This window comes from Phoca vitulina, unplaced genomic scaffold (genome assembly GCF_004348235.1).
Source record: "Phoca vitulina isolate PV1807 unplaced genomic scaffold, GSC_HSeal_1.0 scaffold49, whole genome shotgun sequence".
Classification (NCBI taxonomy): Eukaryota; Metazoa; Chordata; class Mammalia; order Carnivora; family Phocidae; genus Phoca; species Phoca vitulina.
The window spans coordinates 5,619,575-5,640,645 of record NW_022589752.1 but is presented as its reverse complement, the minus strand read 5'-3'; the positions used below and the strand labels follow the sequence as shown (position 1 = coordinate 5,640,645).

Below are 21,071 nucleotides of genomic sequence, written 5' to 3'. Positions count from 1 at the left end.
TCACACACGTTTTCAAAAAACAGAATTAGCCTATTTTTGCTTTCTAGCAGGTGGAGGGCTCAATCCATTATAAGAAATTTTCATTGATTTTCCCAAGATGCAAAGTCTTTTCCTCTCTTCTCTCAAGAGGAAAGGTTTCTAAATCTCTTACTTCGTGCTGTTTCAAGTTCAGTTCAGAGGGAAATAATCCTGGGACATAATAATCGTTCCTTTTAATGCTCTCTGTCACTCCCTTGTACCACGATCTGAACAAGAACTCTCTTGGGAGAATTTACAACTTAGTAATCTAAAATAAACACCCAATAAAGTACAGAGTTGCCCTTCTCCAGCTGCTGAAGAGGAAGCTAATAGATCCCCAGGCACAGGAAAGAGTCTCCGAGGAGTCCCTGCTGTCCTGGGCTTAGCTGATGTCTGCTAGCCTTCCCCCTTCTCTGAAATGACACATCGCTAACAATGGGCTCTCTTGCAGATGTACAAGATGTAAAGGAGTAAGGGAGAGAGGGTTGCATAGGGAGGATTCTAACAAAGTAAGAGAACAAATGTCAAATGTATGTACCCACCTCGATCAAGAATTTCCACCCCTTCTCCTTTCATCTTGCACACCAATTTTTCTTGTAGCCTTTTTACTTCAGATTCCTTCTCCTCCAGTTGTTCTTTTAAAGATGCCAGTTCGTCCTACAAATGATAAATTCATTTCAAAACAGTAGATTATGACTAAAAGAGGCTATTCAGGGAGCATGTTAACTCTTAAATCAATAATTAGTTTTTGGGAATGAAACAAAAAACGATAGGAATCTAGATGCAGACTTCAGAAACCAGACAGTGGCAATGGGAAGCAGGAAGCAAGACAATTAATGAAGGTCAATGTATAATAATTCTGGCATAGTGTTTCACATTTCTTTGTGACCGAATTAAAACAAAATCTTTTCAAGTATAATTAGGACCAGGGTAGCCCTAAGGTTTAAATCTTATGTTAAATAAAAAAAAAAATCTCCCCAAGTTAATCAAGGATGATAATCAAATTAGACACTTAGTGTCATAAAAGCAGAGTAAAACGCAAATTGGAAAATATGTATTAAGACTTGACTGAGATTTATTTAGTATTTCGAGATGGCACTCATGTTCCCTGGACAAGGCAGAGCTTAATTAATGGGTAAGGTAGCAGGTGATGAACAATGTTAGGCAAATCATGGGACTAAGTAATTCATCCTTATCACCAAAATAAAAGAACAGAGGCTCCTACAAGAATGGAAAAAAAGATTTAACAAACAGATTTGAAACCACCCCCCTTCTTTTTTTACTACATTGCTATTAAAGATTCCAGTCCAGTGTTCTATTTACTAATGTTTTAATTTTCAGTTTAATTTTGGTGAAGAATTAGCTTTAGCACTGAAATTTTGCTGGCTGTATTTACACAGAAAATAAAGCTATGCAGTGCTAATAAATGTACTTTTATATTTGATAAACATTTTATTTTCAGTCTCTAAATGTATGTATTATGTTAGTACTGAGAAGATCTCCAATGAAACAAGAAAGCTGGCCCTATACTTTTTACTTATGATAGGCGTGGATCCCAAGTACAAGGAATTTTTTTTCAGTAGCACTGGCAAGAAGCTTCTTTTAAGCAGTAATTTCAACTCACTGCCACGATATAGTTTTTTTCCCCCCACAGGTGGCATTTTTGCAACTATTGTACCATATGCTTGGGTCTCAGATACTCTAAGAGGGTGAGATCTAATTTATTAATGAATACTTTTATTATTTTTCATTAATTATTTCATATGTTTCTGAAAATATTAGGGATCTCACTGTCCCTTTCATCAGCTTTAAATGTATTTTTAAAAAATAGATGACACACACACGATGAATGCACATGCTACTAAAAACACTATCACGGCAAAACAGCACAAGCCAGAAAGCAAACAGGCCCAGGACCCCAGTACCCAAAGTCTACTACACCTTCAGTGACTCCCATTTTTGCTCCATCCGCTGCTTTTCATACTGCATCTGACCCACCTTGATTTTCATGCTAGAAAGTTTGGCCATTAAAGACTGGTAGAGAGACAGAGGTGTGAAAGAAACCACAGATAGAAAAAGACAAGCCTAAATATCCAAGAAAATAGTATCGGTTTATAAAGGAGGTTAGGTTAACTAAGAGAAATAACAGGTTATATTTTACTAGACTAGTTAAAGCCCCGATTTTTATTCAGAATAGTGGTGTCCAAATTCAAGAAGGTCTCCAGCTTGGGGGAAAATTTCATTCACTTGTAAAATACCTTCTTTATCATCTATTGAGTTGAAAACTTATATTATCGATCATAGATAAGTGAGTCATGTGTTTACAAATTTTTGCCTTTGAGAAAACTTACTTTAGTTGATTTCAGCTTTTTTTCATACTGAAGTCTTTCATTGTCCATTTCACTGACTCTTAACCTCAAATCATTGATCTCTTGCATTAGCCCCTGTCAAAGAAGAAACAATGAAATACATTAGGAAAGTGGCAACACACCTATCTATGCCAAAATAGCAGCTTGGAGATTTGAAGTCAACAGCGTCTAAGTTCAAGTTGTATGAATTGGATCAGACAAATGGAAATAAACGTGTATCTCCCTGAGACCCAAAGCATCTTTCTAGTTAAAACACAAAATTCTCAATGCCTCTGGCCTACAATGATGGGATTATGGAAATAAAAGGTAATTTTTAAAAATTTAAATTAAATTAATTAACATATAATGTATTATTAGTTTCAGAGGTAGAGGTCAGTGATTCATCAGTCTTATGTAACACCCAGTGCTCATTACATCATATGCCCTCCTTAATGCCCATCACCCTATTACCCCATCCCCCCACCCACCACCCCTCCAGCAACCCTCAGTTTGTTTCCTATGATTAAGAGTTAAAAGGTGACTTTCAATTTTGATTAAGAAAGGTAGCTAATCATGTACCATCAATCATCAGCTATTCCTGGACTAAAAATCACCATATAGATTCCATCTTTTAAAATTAACTAGAAAAATTTTCTTTAGTAAAGCCATCTACTTTTAGGGCCTTTTCAGTGATATGTGGATTATTTATAAAAAACATTTTTATGATTTCTTCCTTTGTCTAACAAAAATATAGATTGCTCATCAACCCAGTCTGGGAGAATGGAATGGAATTTAAATCTTTTTTTGTTTTTTTGAAATGTGAATCTTTTAAACCAAGGATTCTCAACTTGAGGGTGGATGATGGCCCTGTAATTTACAAATACATTGTCATAATATAATGTTATATTTGGAATAGGAAAAAGAAAATAATCTTAAGGTTTTCATAATACAAATACAGCCAGACGCTTTTCCTACTTCCACTTTAAAAAAAATAATAATTTGCTTGTAAAACTTGTCTAAGTGTTTTGAGAAATAGTAACATATTTTTGTAGGAAAAGGGAATCAGAATGCCACGCAATACCAACTTCAAATACTGTGGAGAGGATTTATTTTTTACTACAAGCCATCAAGACCCCGCCAATGGTTAATGTGTTTTTATTCCTCATTTTTACAAGTCCTCTATTCCTGAGCCACAACTTAACAGATGACAGAATTATACAAAAATGCCACAAAAAAGAAACAAACAACACTAGAAGAAATAAATCTTTCTTACTAAACTTCTATGCGTAATGATTCACACATAGGGAAAGGGATGCCTTTCCTAATTAATTACTTAACAGTAGTGTATCATAATTACTCATTAGTTATTATAATTATTTTCTTTTTTTTCTAAAGAGCACACACATGTGCACGCACGTGGGGAGAGGCAGAAGGAGAGAATTTTCAAGCAGACTCCCCACTGAGCACGGAGCCTTAGGCGAGGCTCCATGAGCTCCTGACCTGAGCCAAAATTGAGTCAGAGGCTTAACCGACTGGGCCATCCAGACACCCCTATTATAATTGTTATTAACACAGCGTCTCAGTAAAGGAATATCTATTTTCCTTTGAGGTCAGGAACTGTTTGACATCATTTAATAACATTCTAGACGTGTTCAGAATTCAAGTCTAAGGAAAATGTCAGTTTCTCCTGTTTATTTACCTTCCATTTATTAATCATCCTTGCATACTATGAATTCTTAGTGATCTTCCTTCATCTGCCTGGTCTTTTTAATATATATCTTTCCACTTTCTCATGGCTAGCAGCTTTGAATTCCTATTTGGTATTGTTTTATTTTACCACTTCTTTTAGAAATAGTTACAATTTGCAGGGGCGCGTGGGTGGCTCAGTCAGTTAAGCGACTGCCTTTGGCTCAGGTCATGATCTCAGGGTCCTGGGATCGAGCCCCACATCGGGCTCCCTGCTCAGCGGGAAGCCTGCTTCTCCCTTTCCCACTCCCCCTGCTTGCGTTCCCTCTGTCAAATAAATAAATAAAATAAAAATAGTATTAAAAAAAAAAGAAATAGTTACAATTTGCAAAAAAGAAGTAATTGAAGAAAACAGAAATATAAATTGAAATAATTTTTCTCTTAAAGAAAAAAAAGCCCTACCCAAATATCCCTTGTGGCAACACTGTAACTATGAATGTAAATCTCCAACCTGAAAAAAGTCCCGTTTTCCCATAATAACTCAAGCTGGAAAATCTGAAAATAGCTCCTTGATACAAAACTTTAAAAAAAATGGAATTCAAATTATTTCTAACTAATTTCTTATCAGAATTTCAGTTCTTTTTAAAAAGAAAATCCCTGTTACTGTTCCCTTTTCCCTCTCAGAGAAACTCAGGCTCTACAGAAAACTCAATTTCTGGCATCTGTACTCTTACCAGAAGGGGGCACTGTTGAATAATGCTAAGCATCTCCTGTCAGCCATTCCTGGGACAGGCAAGTCTTCAAAATTCCAGGATTTCAAGGTTTTTACCCCTAATCTTTAGGAAGTGCCTATATTTCTTCTCCATTCCAATATTTTCTTAGAAATTAATCTCCAAATAATCTAAAGTTCTAAGACAAAGAATTCTGGATTCATGAAACAGCCAGGGAAACTTTTTTTTTTAAAGGAGGCTCCAGACCCAACAAGGGGCTTGAACTCATGACCCTGAGATCAAGAGTTGCATGCTCTACTGACTGAGCAAGGCAGGCGCCCCCCAAACATTTTATTTTTATTAAGGGAACAAGAATAGGAAAATGAGCATATTCAATTCAGTTTTAATTTTGAGGACTATTTTATTTATTGCCATATGTAACAAAGTTGATCAGATTATAGTTTATAATCTCTCGGTATACATATTTTTTACCAATAGTATTGAATATTTATTAGAAAATTATCAAGGATTGAGTTTATTGAAAGTTTGATGACAGGATCACTTTGCTTATGATTGAAAATGCATGAGTGAAGCAAGGAAGCACCAGAAAAAAAAGTTTTATAAAAAAAAATGCAGACAGAGGTGCCTGGGTGGCTCAGTCAGTTAAGCCTCTGACTTGATCTTCGGCTCAGGGTCATGGGATAGAGTCCCATGACAGGGTCCATGCTCAGCGCAGAGTCTCTTGAGATTCTCTTTCCTTCTCCCCCTGCCCATCCTCCCACTCACGCGAGTGCACTCTTTTTCTCTCTCTCTCAAATAAATAAATAACATCTTTTTTAAAAACACAGACAGACTCAAGAGATGTAAATACTGCTCTGGAGTCTTACAAAAAAATCATAACGCATCCACTTCGATTTAGTCCCATTGTTTGGTTAACATCTTGGATCCAAATTAACCAGTTCTGCAGGTTAAGACTCCCCCTAAACTTTATGTATACAATGGAAAAGGCCAACTCTGGACCTGAATACTGTAACTTCTTTCCCTGCACCAGAGTAAGCTCCACAGCATGTTGTCCATCTGTTGACTGAATTCTATCGCAACTGTGGGGTCAGGGAACGAGAGAGAGGAAAAAGAGGAAAATATCCAAACAGATTTTTCAAGAAAGCACAAAAGGGACAATTTTAGAGAAATTGGGTAACTTTCTAAGTTCTGTTTTAAGAGCCCTAGTCTCAATCAAGTGAGAAACATGCTCATATAGGTGACTGACAAAGAGCTTTAGAAGATTAAACGTGAACTAAGTCGGGGATTTCCTTTTGCTGCTGAGGAAGTAATACATATGCCGAGACTTTCCATTAGAGTTCCATCTTTGGCAGGAAATTTAATTTTGAAAACAGCAATGGAGTTAATCTCACTAAATCCAGTCTATGTAGGACTTGCATACAGTGGAGAACATATGTAATGTATCTCGTATCATGATGGTACAGAGTTGGCTTGAAATGAAAATAGAGGGGGAAAATACTTAAATGATTTCTTCTCCTCTCCTCTTCCTTGTACCCACTTTCTAATACAGTATGAGAACTCTCCATATGCCAACCGAGGAAACAAAGGAGAGAAAAAAGAAGAGACACCCCTAGGAGATAACAAAGTCCTGCAGCTCTTCATATTTCTTTCCAAATAAACATTTCAAATGGATAGGCTCTCCTTCCCCAACAACAAATAATAAGCAAATAAAAGACCCGGATTAACAATAAAACAGTACAAAGAACAAAGCATGGTTAACCACAGAAATGGGTACTTTTCACAAAAGTATAGTGAGCTTTATTTATTTGGAATGATTTATGTGTGGAATAGACCAAAAGTAGAAGGCCAAATGAAATAAACTCTAAAAATCTGATTTTTATGATTATATAATGAAAGCATGTTCTCTGTACGTATTTTAAAACCTACTTATTATATAGCAAATAATCAGTATAACTTAAAGAGAGCTATTAGTAAAGTGATACACTTAAACCCATTATTTTCATAATGAAGAAAACCACTATAGATGGACAGAAGGACAGACAGATGAATAGAGAGAAGCTGCAAATGTCATAAAGTCGAAAGTTATTTCTAAAGACTAATGAAAGGATTAATATTTCACATCAACAGGGGCGCCTGGGTGGCTCAGTCATTAAGCGTCTGCCTTCGGCTCAGGTCATGATCCCAGGGTCCTGGGATCAGGCCCCGTGTCGGGCTCCCTGCTCAGCGGGCAGCCTGCTTCTCCCTCTCCCACTCCCCCTGCTTGTGTTCCCTCTCTTGCTGTGCCTCTCTCTGTCAAATAAATAAATAAAATCTTTAAAAAAAAAAAAATTTCACATCAACAGTCTCACAATAAATATTTCCATGAGCATTTAGTGATAGTCAATGTAAAAAAAGTCAATGTAATTAAAGATTATTCTTAAAAAGAAGCACGGATGAACGAGAGCATGTAGTAATTAGCTGCCTCTCCCTCACGCCTACAAGGAATTTCAACTTGCTCTGGAAATATGTGTATGACATACACACACACACACATATGTATATAAAGGGGGGGGGGGTTGTCACTTACCTCGGTGTCTCTGAACCTATCTTCATAATCCAATCTGTCCTTCTCTACAGCTGTCAGTTTTAGCTTCAAGTTAGATATTTCAGCCATCAGATCCAACTTCTGAGTTTCTAAGGATGTCCTACTCAGAAGCTCCTATTACAATTTAAGAGATACATTCAAAAGTTGTTTTATTATAAACAGACACATACGGATGTGTCTCAACTGCAAAGCAGTAACTATCAAGTCAGGAATGTGGTAAAAATTAATCACTAAACAGACAAAATTTGAAAAAATTATTTGCTTCAGTTAATCTTCATTGAGAACTAAATGTATGCTTGCTTACTGGGGAGACGTACATTATATAGATACACACATATATATAAACCTGAAATGCTGCTAAGCCTGAAGAGAACACTGATGATGACATGTTTTAAGTGGTTCGATCCTCAAAACAACCTTATAAAGTAGAAACTCCTAAAGATAACTCACGAATTATCCTTGTTCAACAAATGAGGAAGGTGAGGAACAGAGAGGTTAAGAACTTGCCAAAAGTCATACAGCAAGGAAATGGCAGAGTGAGGACTCAAACTGAAACAGCCTCCCTCCAGTGTGTACCTTATCCACTATATTATAGGTCCTCTCGACCACGAACACCGTGTGTGTGTGTGTGTGTGTGTGTGTGTGTGTGTACATTACAAGTTTGGTTTTTTTTTTTTTTCCCCCAGAAGTCATATATGGTACTTATCTTTTTTCTTAATCATAAAATATATGCTCGTGTTTGGGGGTTAGGAAACCATATCAAAGTTTAAAGAAGAACATTAAAATTACCTACAGTACTATCAATATTTTATTCCAGATTCTAATTACTTTCTATTGTGTGCATGTGTTTTGAGACCCTGCTACTCTAGGTTTTTGCTTAAAATATGCCAGTCTAGGTGAATCATGAACTTTATTCCTGCATCAGAGTGAACATGACAAACAAATGCAGCACTTCAAACAGGTCAGCAAGAAAATTCCACCTCAGTGCAGGCTTCTGAACATACCTGCTGCAGCATTTCTTCTGTAGCATTCAGCTTTTCCCTGTGCTCTTCAAGACAAAACTCCAAATCTCGAATCTTCTCTCCTTGAGCCTCTACCTGGTCTGTTAACACACTTACCTGTATTAAGAGCAAAATACTGCAATAGATTAGGAAGAATTTGGGTCCCACTACAAACTTTTATTTCTCTAAATAGAACAAAAACTGGAATGATGTCATTTCCCATTTGGTTGTAAAGAAAAGAAATGCTGTGGGTAAGACAGCAGTCCTTCACAATCCTATTTAAGTAATGCTTATGGATCTGAAGACTCCAATTTTTAAGGTGATTAGGGCTGACTGGGGATATGCAATACCTTGTATTTATAGGTTAACATCATTTCAACCATTATATGCAAGAGAGCATGTGCACAGATCATCCTTTTTGGGGGGAATGGGATGGGAGTGGGAAGTAGTATTAGAGATTAAGAGAGGAAATGGAGTTATGTTTGAAAGAGAAGGTGTCAAGGACTATTCAAGTCTGATACTTCACGAAGAATAAGGAAAAGGACCCAGGGAATTCAAATTCCATGAGATCTTTCCTGATTACATTATCCACAAGTGTGTTCAAATCTAAGATGTAACTCAAAGATCCACAAGGAGACACTGGATTAGTCTTTTATCCTTGGTGCTTATTGAAAATGTGAGTCGGGGTGCCTGGGTGGCTCAGTCGTTAAGCGTCTGCCTTTGGCTCAGGTCACGATCCCAGGGTCCTGGGATCGAGCCCCGCATCGGGCTCCCCGCTCCGCGGAGAGCCTGCTTCTCCCTCTCCCTCTCCCCCTGCTTGTGTTCCCTCTCTCGCTGTCTCTCTCTCTCTGTCAAATAAATAAATAAAGTCTTAAAAAAAAAAAAAAAAGAAAATGTGACTTTTTCCCCAATGATCACCAGTCTAGTAAATCTACTGCAATTTATTTAGCTCAAAATACCAAAATAAAAATATCTGTCATGCATTTAAAACATTATGAAGAAGAAAACTCAAATTTAGCCATTAAACCAGACTCCATTACTCACTCATGTTCTGTTTGGCTCATGGTATCATTTTTAAAGTTGAAAAATTAAATATATTCAGATTCAGAAATATTCAGGTTTATGAATATCTATAGTATAAAATTGCAATTTGTGCTGTATATTAAAAAAAAATCAGATCAAATAAGATGACAGATCAGATCAGAAAATCAGCTTAGATGACACTGTGTCTGTCATCAGAGAGTCCGGGCTGCTCACTCTAGACAGGGTAAGCACACCCTTGTGCTGCCACAGTCCCCACCACTCCCTATTGTGTACAGATGGCCTACACACTTATTTCTATTAGTGGCTCCTAGAAGCATCTGAATATGCCATCCCAATTTAAAATGGCCTTTGTGAGTATGTCATGAAGAAAGAACAGCATTTTAAAATCACTTGCCTGAAGAACGAGAGATTCTTTATCATTTTCTAAACGTGCTAGCCTTTCTTGATACACCTCTCCATTCCCGGGCAGGTGTCCATTTGTCTGAAAAGATGAAGTAGTATGAGAAGACATCCAAACGGCCAACAGACACATGAAAAAGTGCTCAACATCATTCGGCATCAGGGAAATCCAAATCAAAACCTCAATGAGATACCACCTCACACCAGTCAGAATGGCTAAAATTAACAAGTCAGGAAATGACAGATGTTGGCGGGGATGAGGAGAAAGGGGAACCCTCCTACGCTATTGGTGGGAATGCAAGCTGGTGCAGCCACTCTGGAAAACAGTATGGAGGTTCCTCAAAAAGTTGAAAATAGAGCTACCATATGATCCAGCAATTGCACTACTGGGTATTTACCCCAAAGATACAAAAGTAGGGATCCGAAAGGGTACGTGCACCCCGATGTTTATAGCAGCAATGTCCACAATAGCCAAGCTGTGGAAAGAGCCAAGATGTCCATCGACAGATGAATGGATAAAGAAGATGTGGTATATATATACAATGGAATATTATGCAGCCATCAAAAGGAATGAGATCTTGCCATTTGCAACGACGTGGATGGAACTGGAGGGTGTTATGCTGAGCGAAATAAGTCAAACAGAGAAAGACATGTATCATATGACCTCACTGATATGAGGAATTCTTAATCTCAGGAAACAAACTGAGGGTTGCTGGAGTGGGGGGTGGGGTGGGAGGGATGGGGTGACTGGGTGATAGACACTGGGGAGGGTATGTGCTCTGGTAAGTGCTGTGAATTGTGCAAGACTGTTGAATCACAGATCTGTACCTCTGAAACAAATAATGCAATATATGTTAAGAAAAAAAAAAAAAGAAGAAGATAGCAGGAGGGGAAGAATGAAGGGGGGGAAATCGGAGGGGTAGACGAACCATGAGAGACGATGGACTCTGAAAAACAAACTGAGAGTTCTAGAGGGGAGGGTGGTGGGAGGATGGGTTAGCCTGGTGATGGGTATTGAGGAGGGCACGTTCTGCATGGAGGACTGGGTGTTATGCACACACAATGAATCATGGAACACTACATCTAAAACTAATGATGTAATATATGGGGATTAACATAACAATAAAAAGATTAAAAAAAAAAAGATGAAGCAGTATGGGTAAGGCTTGACTCTCTTTAAAACTGAAACTACTGTGGGCAAATAAAATGGCATATTTTTTTCCCCCAGAATCTTGCAACGGATTTTCTTTTCTTTTCTTAAATTTTATTTTATTATGTTACGTTAGTCACCATACAATACATCACTGCATCAAAAACTGGTGATGTATTGTATGGTGGCATACGTTTTTAATCCAAGGAACCTGAATGGAATTCAGCCCAGCTCTTGCTGCCACTAATCGAAAATATGAGACTGCAACTTGGTTCATTTACCTCAAAATAGGTAAAACAGGCATGCTAGGCATTTAGGCATGTTATCACCAAGCCAGACAACTTCTCATCAAGCAGAAAATCATGACCTAAAAGGAACAGTGGTTACTAACATTCATTGGCCGTGGATGCACAGCCGGGTCACGCCAAGTTTTGCGAGTGTGTGCTCAGGCACAAAATCCCTAATTACCCCTTGAATGCTCAGTGCTACTAACTCTGAGTGGGGACAGTGGGAATGTCCTGAGATGCCCTTACGTCCCTCCCCTCTCCTCCCAAGTTTCAAATCCAGGGCTGCAAATGCCTGCATCGGGGATGCGGGGCAGCTTACACCAGCTTCTTCCCTGCTACTCAGAACCAAATCGCAGGGCAAGTATTCCCTTTGTCTTTGAAGCCTTTCTTTCTTGCCCTGGAAGCTTAGGAATCAGTCCACAATGACTTCCCCCCCGCAGCACTGACTAGCCCTCCTCATGGGCACTTTATCAGTTCCCATTCTGACTTGACTAACTTCTTGTGAGTTTGCTCGATTCTATAATGTTATGCCAAGCTCCTGCACAGAGCCTGGAAACAGGTGTCGTCCTGCAACCACAGCACTGGCCTGGTGCTCTGCTTAGACTCATGCTCTCTTTCTTCCCCTCCCTCTGGCCCCGCACCTTTTAATCAGATTCGGACATGTTTATGCACGGTAAAATGCCGAAGGAAGCACAGATTGGGAAAGCAAGTCACATTTTTTTCCCTCAGCTGTCTCATATATAAAAGTCATTAAGGAGACACACGAAAAGGCTCAGAGAGAGCAGACAGCATAAAAACGTCATTTTGAAATATAGCAGTATATGTGATATGTCCCTTGTTATCTCATTTAAATAGTTCATAATCATATAGTGGGTAATCCCAATAGAATTTCTGATTCCTCCTTCAAATACGACAGAAATAAAAGCCAGTGGAGCTCAAACTGGTTAGATGGGGCCATCCAGAGTTCAATCAAAAAAGCAAATAACTTCAGGGGCGCCTGGGTGGCTCAGTTGGTTAAGCGTCTGCCTTCGGCTCAGGTCATGATCCCAGGGTCCTGGGGTCGAGCCCCTCATTGGGCTCCCTGCTCAGCGGTGAGCCTGCTTCTCCCTCTCCTCCCTACTCATGCTCTCTCTCGCTATCTCTGTCTGTCTCCCTCTCTCAAATAAATAAAATCTTAAAAAAAAAAAAAAAAAGGCAAATAACTTCAGGTTTTAAAACCAGAGAAACACACTCATCCTTACCGCCCAGGACACGGCAGATGTGACATCTATTATTCCAGAAATAACTGGTATTATTATTCTACCTTTCCAAATAATGCAGTTTCCCATATAAATTCTGGGAATAACAAAAGGCATGTGTTGAGAAGAAAACACACACACACACACACACTCACGTGAGCTTTAACGCAAAAGGAAATTTCAGGATGTTGCTTCTAAAAATTCAGATGCACTGGATATATTCCCCATGAAGCCACAAAAGAATTAGAAGCTAATTGAGGAAGGAAGCCTGCAACGTGTATTTAGAGTGGATAAAGTTTTTAACATCAGCTGCTTGACCACATACCTGCACATTTACCACAGCATAATTCTGTTCATACTGTAAAGTGAAGTACCCAGAATTAAATTACAAGTACTAGGAGGAGTTGGATAGAGTGGCCTGAAAGACTTCCAACACCGGGGACTACCGTGAAAATGAGATTTATGTAACTTCTTGAGGACAGTTTTTTGGAACAGAGCCTGGATGTACAATACATGTTCTCAATCTAAGGAAGTGCTCAGACTGGCCCTATACAGCTTTAAATTCCTCATTCTGATTATGAAGGTTAGCAGGCATCTGCTTTTAAAGCCCCACATAAGCGAAGTTTTATAAACAGATATATTTCATTAGGTAGAAAAAAAAGGTTTCTGTTCACCGAGGATAAAAAGCAAAAGTTGTTATTTCTTTTGACTGAAGGAAATTAAAGAAAGATTAGAAGTGTTGCTATAGCAAGTTTTAGAAGGGTTTCACTTAGCTACTGCATATGATATGGAAATCAGATGTTCCAAAATCAGTATCACAAAATGATCTTAAAATCAAAATACTAAAAATTGACTCACAATGAGCATACTCACACTTCTCAAGACTAGTGATATTTATGAGAGCTCATAATGCTTGAGCAAATTTTTTTTTTTAAACACCACAGGTCACCATAGCAAAATAAAGCAAAAGTTAAGAGCCACCAGTGGAGTAGTTACATGCTTTTAAAGTAGTATGTTGACTTATTCAAGCAGGTAAAGGTCTAGTCTCTTCACACATTTATTTATATTTCTGCCAATTCTGTTACCTTTGCCTTAAAAATGTTAGCGAGAGGTAAACGACATTAGGCAAATACCCTACCACCTCTATTTTTCCTCCAACTCCCATGCTTTACCTACCAGACCACTCAAAACCTCCCCAGACATGGCATGCTCTCTGGAATTCTATTCCTTCTGCATGGACAGTATTTCCCGCCCTTTCCTCATCCTTCCTCATTCCTTGAAGTCCAGCTCAATCCGGGCTTGGTCTGTGAAGTCTTCCTTGAATTACCCATTCACTCATATGCCAGCTAGAGATTCCGGATGAACGCTCATCACGGCAGGCATCACACTGAACGAATTAGGTTAGACTTGGCTACATATATATTCCTCTCGTCCAACAAACTGTCTTCTTTGTGAGTAGGTTTGCCTTTGCATCTGACACACAGTTGAGTTCGAACCAAATGACTGCAGAATGAACAATGAATGATAGTGTTCAATAAACGCTGGATGAATACAAGATGAATGCTTGGTTGTAACTTGGCCCTCTTGCTTCTCAGCAAGACTTTTATTCATGTTTTCCCTGCAACCTGACATGTACTCCGTGGTTGACCTCAAGCCTGTAGTCCCTCTTCCTACCATGTTTAGGAGGTGTTCTCAGAGCCTTTTTAATGGACTATACTTGAGACTATCTTGCATGAACTCCCTTATGTACTATCTTCTCCAAAGCATAGTAAATATCGCCTCCGACATCTTCCTTTTCTTTCCTCCTGCCAATCTTGGGGAAATTGAGTCTTAACTCCTTCTAAAAGCTCATTATTCCATATAACCTTTGGAACCTTGATTTCCTGCTTCCCTTATAATTATCACCTCTACCCTTACCATTCTCAATTTCTTCCTCCTAATGAACTTTCTTCCATTCCCCTCTCCAAAATCTACTCCAAGGCTCTGTGTCCACCACTATATTCACCCCCCCCCCGTTCCTCTCTGCCTCTAACAAATCCATTTTTCACAGCCAGTTCCCACCTCCTCCTTCTTACTTGTGCCATATTCCCTTTTCTCCCTACACTGGCTTCCGTTCTGTGTCTTGTCTTATCCTTCACCATTTAGCTTTTCATCATATTCTGCCATGGATGGCTTACTAGTGATCTTATGAGAGTTGGTCACTTATTCTTCGTAATGGTCCCTCAGGGCAAAACTATCTTACATTTCTCTTGATTCTCCCAAGATTCTTACAAAATCGTGACCATAGAATTAAAAACACATTGAGTATCAACTCTTGTTGAGTCGATTTGACATCCAAAGCACTGAACACCAGCCCAAATTACTCAAAATCCCAGAGATGCCTTCAAAATAACTCTTCCTACTTTAACTCATGATGCAACCCCTTATTGACCACATTCAATTCAACTGGAAGTTTAAGTCAAAAGTGGCATCAACTTCGGGATTTTAATAGTATACAGCATCCAACTAATAGTGTGTGTGTGGAGGGGGGTATGGGACACTAGGGAGGGAAAGGAAGGGCAAGGGATCCAGCTCGATGGTAACAGTGATACTGTAATTGAGGAACTCACGGTGTTTGCCAGATTTTCCTGGCATGACAGGGAGAAAATGTCTAAAAAGCTCTATTCCTTACAGAATTATAGAATCCTAAAGTTAGCGAGCAACCACACCTGGGAATATGAATTGCCTGGATTCACATGGCAGATGCTCCATACAATGTTAAAGGCACACTATACCTCACCCATTATCACCTAAATAGAAGCGCTTCTATTTATATTAATTTCCTTTTAATTATCAAGTATAAAGATGTAATAAATGTTAGCATCTTACCTTCTGTGCCTCCCTTTCAAAAAACATCATTTTATTACACAAAATTTCACTTTATTTATAAAAGTAGAGACCTTAGATACCCATCACACGGTATCAACAGTTATTACTTCAAGCTAGGCAGGAACATTTTGCCCGTTATTTTTACTTAAAGCATCATGCTATGTTTTCCTTTAATTTTCTTAGTTCTGTTGGTTTGCGTTGGTCTCCAGTTGTCTCCCCTCTCCCCCCAACCTTCGTTTTGCTTTATCCTTCTTTCCTGAGCTCTGTTGTCCTGTCTAAATCCCAAATCAACCAACAAGCAGTGATTTGCGACAATTACACTTACTTATGTTGTAACACAGAACTCAGTTTGAATATAACATTCCCAAATCAGAGTGGTGAGTAGCTAACTTAAAACGGGGAAAAGAAAATTGGTTCAATTTTATAAGGACAACAAATGTAAAGAAATAGTCGGACTGGTGTTGTAACACATACACACGCACCGCGCCCCCAACACACACACTCTCCACCGAAGTCAATACACTTATTTTTTAAATTAGTTTTAAAAACTGCCGTCCAGTTTTTGATTTCATGATTACATTTTTCAAAATTCCATATCAAGAAAGAAAAAGGAAGGCAAAGCCTGCTAAAGCTCTTTTAATTAAATGTTATCTCCAGCTACCCAAAGAACTCTCTCCTACAAGGGCCTCATGCATCCTAATCAGCATTACATCTCCACCACTGGGTGCAGAAATTCATTGCCTGCTCTCTACTAGACACTGCAGTAGGAGGAGAGATGGAGAAAAACTGGAAAGCCATGAACATCACAGTCACATTTCACTGGGGTCTAACAGCACAAGAAGGAACCTCATACGCTACTCATATGCTACTGTCCAAAGAATCAACGAACGTGATTCTCAACAGTGCCGGAAATCAAGCCACCAGGCTCCCCTGTCCTCTCATCAAGTGTGATGGAATCAGGGTGGTGAGGTTCTCTCCTGGTGCTGTATATAATTATCTCAGGGCAAGACCACTACCACTGGGAGCCACTGGAGCATCCCTTCTGGTTGGCTGGTGCCCCTACGTATTATCGCACCTCTGCCTCCATCAATCTTGAAACACCCCATTTATTTTTCCCTCTAAAATTTCTGTTATGGCTCTAAAAAATAAATACGAGACCAGGGCAACGGGGACAACCTTTTCAGGAAGCCCTCTATTTATTCCAAAATCTCATCATCTCCGCTCAAAAAGAAAACCAAAGGGAGAAATCAAGCTCATATACACTTCAACACACCCAAAAAGCCCAAGCGTGATGCTCTCCTAGAAAAAATGCCCATTTATTCAATGTCACCAGAAAGTGCATTGAAGCCCGAAGCTCGGGAGAAGCCTGAATATCTTCTGTACTTTCCAAGTCGAGATTGCAGATGTGGTCAAAATCAGACTATGGCTCTTATTTCTGGGTTTTAATTTTCTCAGTGCTTGTTTTCCAGAAACAGAAAGCACCTTCTTCAATCAATAGCCAGTGGGAGCAAAAACACGTGCTCTGGGGTGAGAAGGATCCCAGCAGCAGGCCAACTTCTAGGATGCACTACTCCACAAACGGAACTACATCCCAAAGGCCTGTAAGAGCCACAGATGCCAAGTGCTTTCATCTGCCAATCTCATTAGAAATATCTTGAGGGAGCGTCCCTGGAAGTATTTGGTTATCTGTTGCCAAGCTCCAGTGGCTAGCCCATGACCCAGCGGATGCATGCGTAGCCCTTATTTGTGCCTCCGTGGCCAGTGCAGAGTTTGATGGCTATCTTTAGTGTCTCCTAAAAGGTTCTCTTAGACACCTTACTTGAGTAGGGGAGATGTGTTCTGGCCCTTCCTCACCTCATTTTCATGCACACCACCATGTTCCCTGAAGCTTCTGCAGGGCGGAGAAGGGTACATGTTGAGACTACGCTATCCTGGTCGCAGGGATACTCCCAAGCCCTCTGAGCTACAGAAGGATGAAGACTAGAAGAGCCCTAGAAGCTAAGGCCCAGCTCTATTCGAGTAGCTTACAATATTCATACGCTCACCCATTATTCCTTCGTTTCTGCAATATTTCCCGAAAGCCAGCAATGTGACAGGATGCAGATATAGCAAGAGAATCTTCTACTTTGAGAAGGATAACACGAGATCAAGAAAAAAGGCTGTCCCTGTTTTTCTTACCACTTAGCCTTTCTTGACTCACTTTTATGAAAGAACAGACACATCTCTTTCCATTCAGTCCTCACCAACACCGGTCACCAGGGTGTGCATCTGTGCATCTCTCACTTATCACACTGCGCTGGCTTCTCCCAAGAATTCTGCTGACTCGCTCCATTTGCTGTCTTGTATCTGTGGACGCTTTTCATGGGAGTTTACCAGAAGCCTGGTACCAGAAGGGGGGAAGCAGCCTTCACGTTAGCGAGGATGTCTCAGTGAGACACTGCATAACTCAGATAATTTGTGACCCCGTACAGAATACAATCTTAAGATGTGCCTTGTTTGCCAAGGCTTGAACAAACATTCCCTGGGGCACACATGAAAAGAGAAGCTGGGCAGAGAGCAGCGGGGGATCTGAGGATGGTGGGCCTGGAATGGGTCACGTGGAGGAGAGTCAGGGGCCTGGAGAAAACGTGCCTCACTTCTGAACTCTTTAAATTATGGGTATTTATTTTTATGAAACTTCTCCTAAAAAATTTTTGAAAAAGATACACTTGCAATTAATATCACTAATTTTTTAAATGTAGGAATAAGACAGAAATGTATTGAGACTTATCAGGTCAGAAGCCAGGGAGGCACACTTCACTTTATCTCATCAGCCACGATGCCTGGTTTGGACTTCTGTCATCGCATTTCCACTCACTTTGTTGAAAACTGTATTTTTGTCATTTCTCCTGATTTTGAGAATGCCTCATACTAAAACCGCCAAATAACCGGACACTTGTGGGATATTTCATGCCCTGATCAAGGTCATGATCCTCAACTTCATCTATTGGGAAAAGCACTGTATGAATGTTCTAGGCAACTCACGGAGTTAGACCTAAAGCAAACGGAAACTGCTTGCTTGGCTCAAACAATTTGACATATTTTTCTATTTGCCCTCTTAAACTTAGAGCTTGATAAAGCATGTAATTCTCCATCATTAATATTTGTATTAACAGGATAACATTTCACAATCAAAACAAAGAATTCTACCTCAGTACTTGACCAAATATGGCATAGTCAATAGATTTTTTTTTTTTTTAACCACAGGAGAGGAACTTCTGAGTCTTAAACTTGTTGGTGTTTAGAAGGCTACAGCTATAGCTACTTTATTAAAACAAATTCATTCTTATAGATTTAATATCCCTTCTCCAGTAACAAACTACTAGCGTGACTATTTCCTTTCTTCTCATCCAGCTTCTGATCATATGAAACAACAACACAGGCAGCAGAAAGCAGTAGGGAAGGAAGAAGTGACATCCGACAGGAAACTAGGGGATCTCCCTGGCCCAGGTGAAGTAATTAGAACTGCAAATGCCCAGTTGCACTAATGAGAAGATCTGTATCAGTCTTAAGTACGTGAACTCCCAAATTGGCTATCATTAAACATAAATGAAATCTTAATTATGCCACTAGTAATAAGTCTTTCCAAAATATTGTGAAAGCTTCTCCATAGTCTGAAAAATGTCTGTACTTTTGTCAAAAAAGTGAATTATGTATGAGTAACGTGTAATTGGAGCCAACACTCTCTTTCCCTCTTTGCAAAGGAATCCCATGATTTTCCCTCCACTCTCTACAATCCACTCTTCAGTGTATTACATTTTTGACTCATCCACCAGGCTCACTGACAAGCACTCATAAATTAGCTCATGGGACTCACAATCCCATGTGGCAGAAGCTATCGTCCCCATTTCACAAATGAGGAAACTTGAGACAAACAGTTTAGAAAATTTCCCCCAAATTATACAAGCTTCTAAGATCAGCGCCAAAATCAAAATTCAGGCCTGCCGTCTCCAGCGCCTGCATTGGTAAATGCCAAGATACAATCCAACCATCAATTTTATCACACTATTAATGTTCTCATTTTTGGTGGTGGTAATATACACACAGAAAATTTATCATTTTTACCATTCTTAAGTGTATTGTTCGGTGGCATTACTTGTATTACAGAATGAACACTTTTTCTATCTTCTTTGAATATTTTTAGTGGCATTCTTTAGATTTTATTTGTTCTACACGTATTAAAACCATGGTATTTACCACTGTGTTCGGGGAAAGGGCAGATCTGCCACACCATCCATCTTTGAGACGGATGCCTAGAAAGGGGCCTCATTGTTCAATGAAGAAGAACGCCATTTAAAGCCCAATTCTACAGCTTCCCTCGCGCACTAGAACTGGCATGGCCCCCACAGACCGCTAGATGGCACCTTATATCAAATACTGCTGCAGACCTCCACGTCGCTGCTTTTGGAAGTGTCTATTCACTGTACTTCATACTTGAATTGTTATTGGGTCCTTTTTATAGGACCTCCCAATAGTACTGAGAAAGCATTTATTACGTGCAAGGTTCTTTCCCTTACAGGACAATTTGTTTTGGGCCACAGCAGGTCATCCAAGCAAAATTTGAAAGCTAGTCAGTCCACCTTTATAGGCAAAACGAGGTGATGTGCTGGAACCCATGAAATGTACATTAACATTATCCTTAAAGGGAATTGGGATGCATTAAGGGATAAAAATCACAGCAAACCTGTTGCCCTGTACTTTTTTTTTCTTGTTCTAATCAGCTACTCTATGTTCTAAATTCTGGAATAAGCAACAAAAGATTCACAGCATGGGATCTGTAACGTGCCGTTATCTACCATTTGACTCTGAAGCCATTCGACGACCGTTTCTGCTGTTGAATCTGGGATCTGGCATCTCAAACCTTCCTTTTCATCTGTGTCCATCATCTCTAATAAGCCACGCAGGTCTTCCACAAGGTGCAGAGCTCGAAGGCTTCCCATGAACGGGGAGGTGGGAGACTGGCAATCAAAAATCCCATTGGAATATTCCAGGGCCTTAGAACCTGGGTTTAAAAAAAAAAAAAACAAAATCACAGAGAGAGCAACAGGATTTATATTAGATAATATACTAAAGCTGAGGGTGGCAAGCAAGTCCAGTCACAGTGAGGAATAATCAAAACAAGCAAAAAGGAAAAGAAAATAATTCAATCATTTCCAAGTCATAGTGATTTGGTGCAAAAAATAAAACCTACATAATTGATGGTAAATATCAATCGCCAAATACCTAATTGGGAGGCCAACTGTGTAGTACAGTAAGAATATAATGAATGGGCTTTGGTGAAAGATGTGCTGACTTCATGGAAATAAGGGCTAAGAAGGTAGCAGATCAGCTTGGATAGAGCCAAGTACTCCCAAAATATAAATTTAGGTACCATAAAGTTTTGAGAAATTCCTTTAAAAGAAGTTTGCACATTGAGGTGGAAATTGCATAACATAATGTCAAGGGTAACAGGACCAGCTCCCAGTTAATTTACCAGAATTTAATCTCTGGAGAAGTTCAATGAATTACATGTATACATTTGTGTATATATGAATGAGTGTGTATGTATTAACATTTTCTCCCATGATTTTATTTGCAGCATAGCATCAAATGCTCTTGCTAATATCAGCTTTAAAAAATAGTTTTACAGTCCTTTTTTTCCTATTACTTATAAAGGAAAGCATTCTATGACTTAAATC

At 39.3% G+C, this 21,071-nt stretch overlaps 1 protein-coding gene across 11 annotated transcripts in view; it reads right to left on the bottom strand.

The window, feature by feature from the left end:
• The window catches only part of PPFIBP1 (PPFIA binding protein 1), a 176,873-nt gene that overhangs the window by 35,287 nt on the left and 120,515 nt on the right, over positions 1-21,071 (bottom strand). For 8 of the 11 annotated variants that reach the window (XM_032387485.1, XM_032387491.1, XM_032387490.1 and 5 more), the window contains 7 exons: positions 20,190-20,395; positions 9,807-9,893; positions 8,372-8,485; positions 7,350-7,481; positions 2,370-2,462; positions 1,960-2,052; positions 561-675 (listed from right to left, as the gene is read on the bottom strand). In XM_032387485.1, the coding sequence (XP_032243376.1) occupies positions 561-675; positions 1,960-2,052; positions 2,370-2,462; positions 7,350-7,481; positions 8,372-8,485; positions 9,807-9,893; positions 20,190-20,395 (840 nt within the window). The remainder of the gene's footprint in view (positions 1-560; positions 676-1,959; positions 2,053-2,369; positions 2,463-7,349; positions 7,482-8,371; positions 8,486-9,806; positions 9,894-20,189; positions 20,396-21,071) is intronic. The other 3 variants (XM_032387494.1, XM_032387495.1, XM_032387496.1) reach the window with 1 other exon arrangement.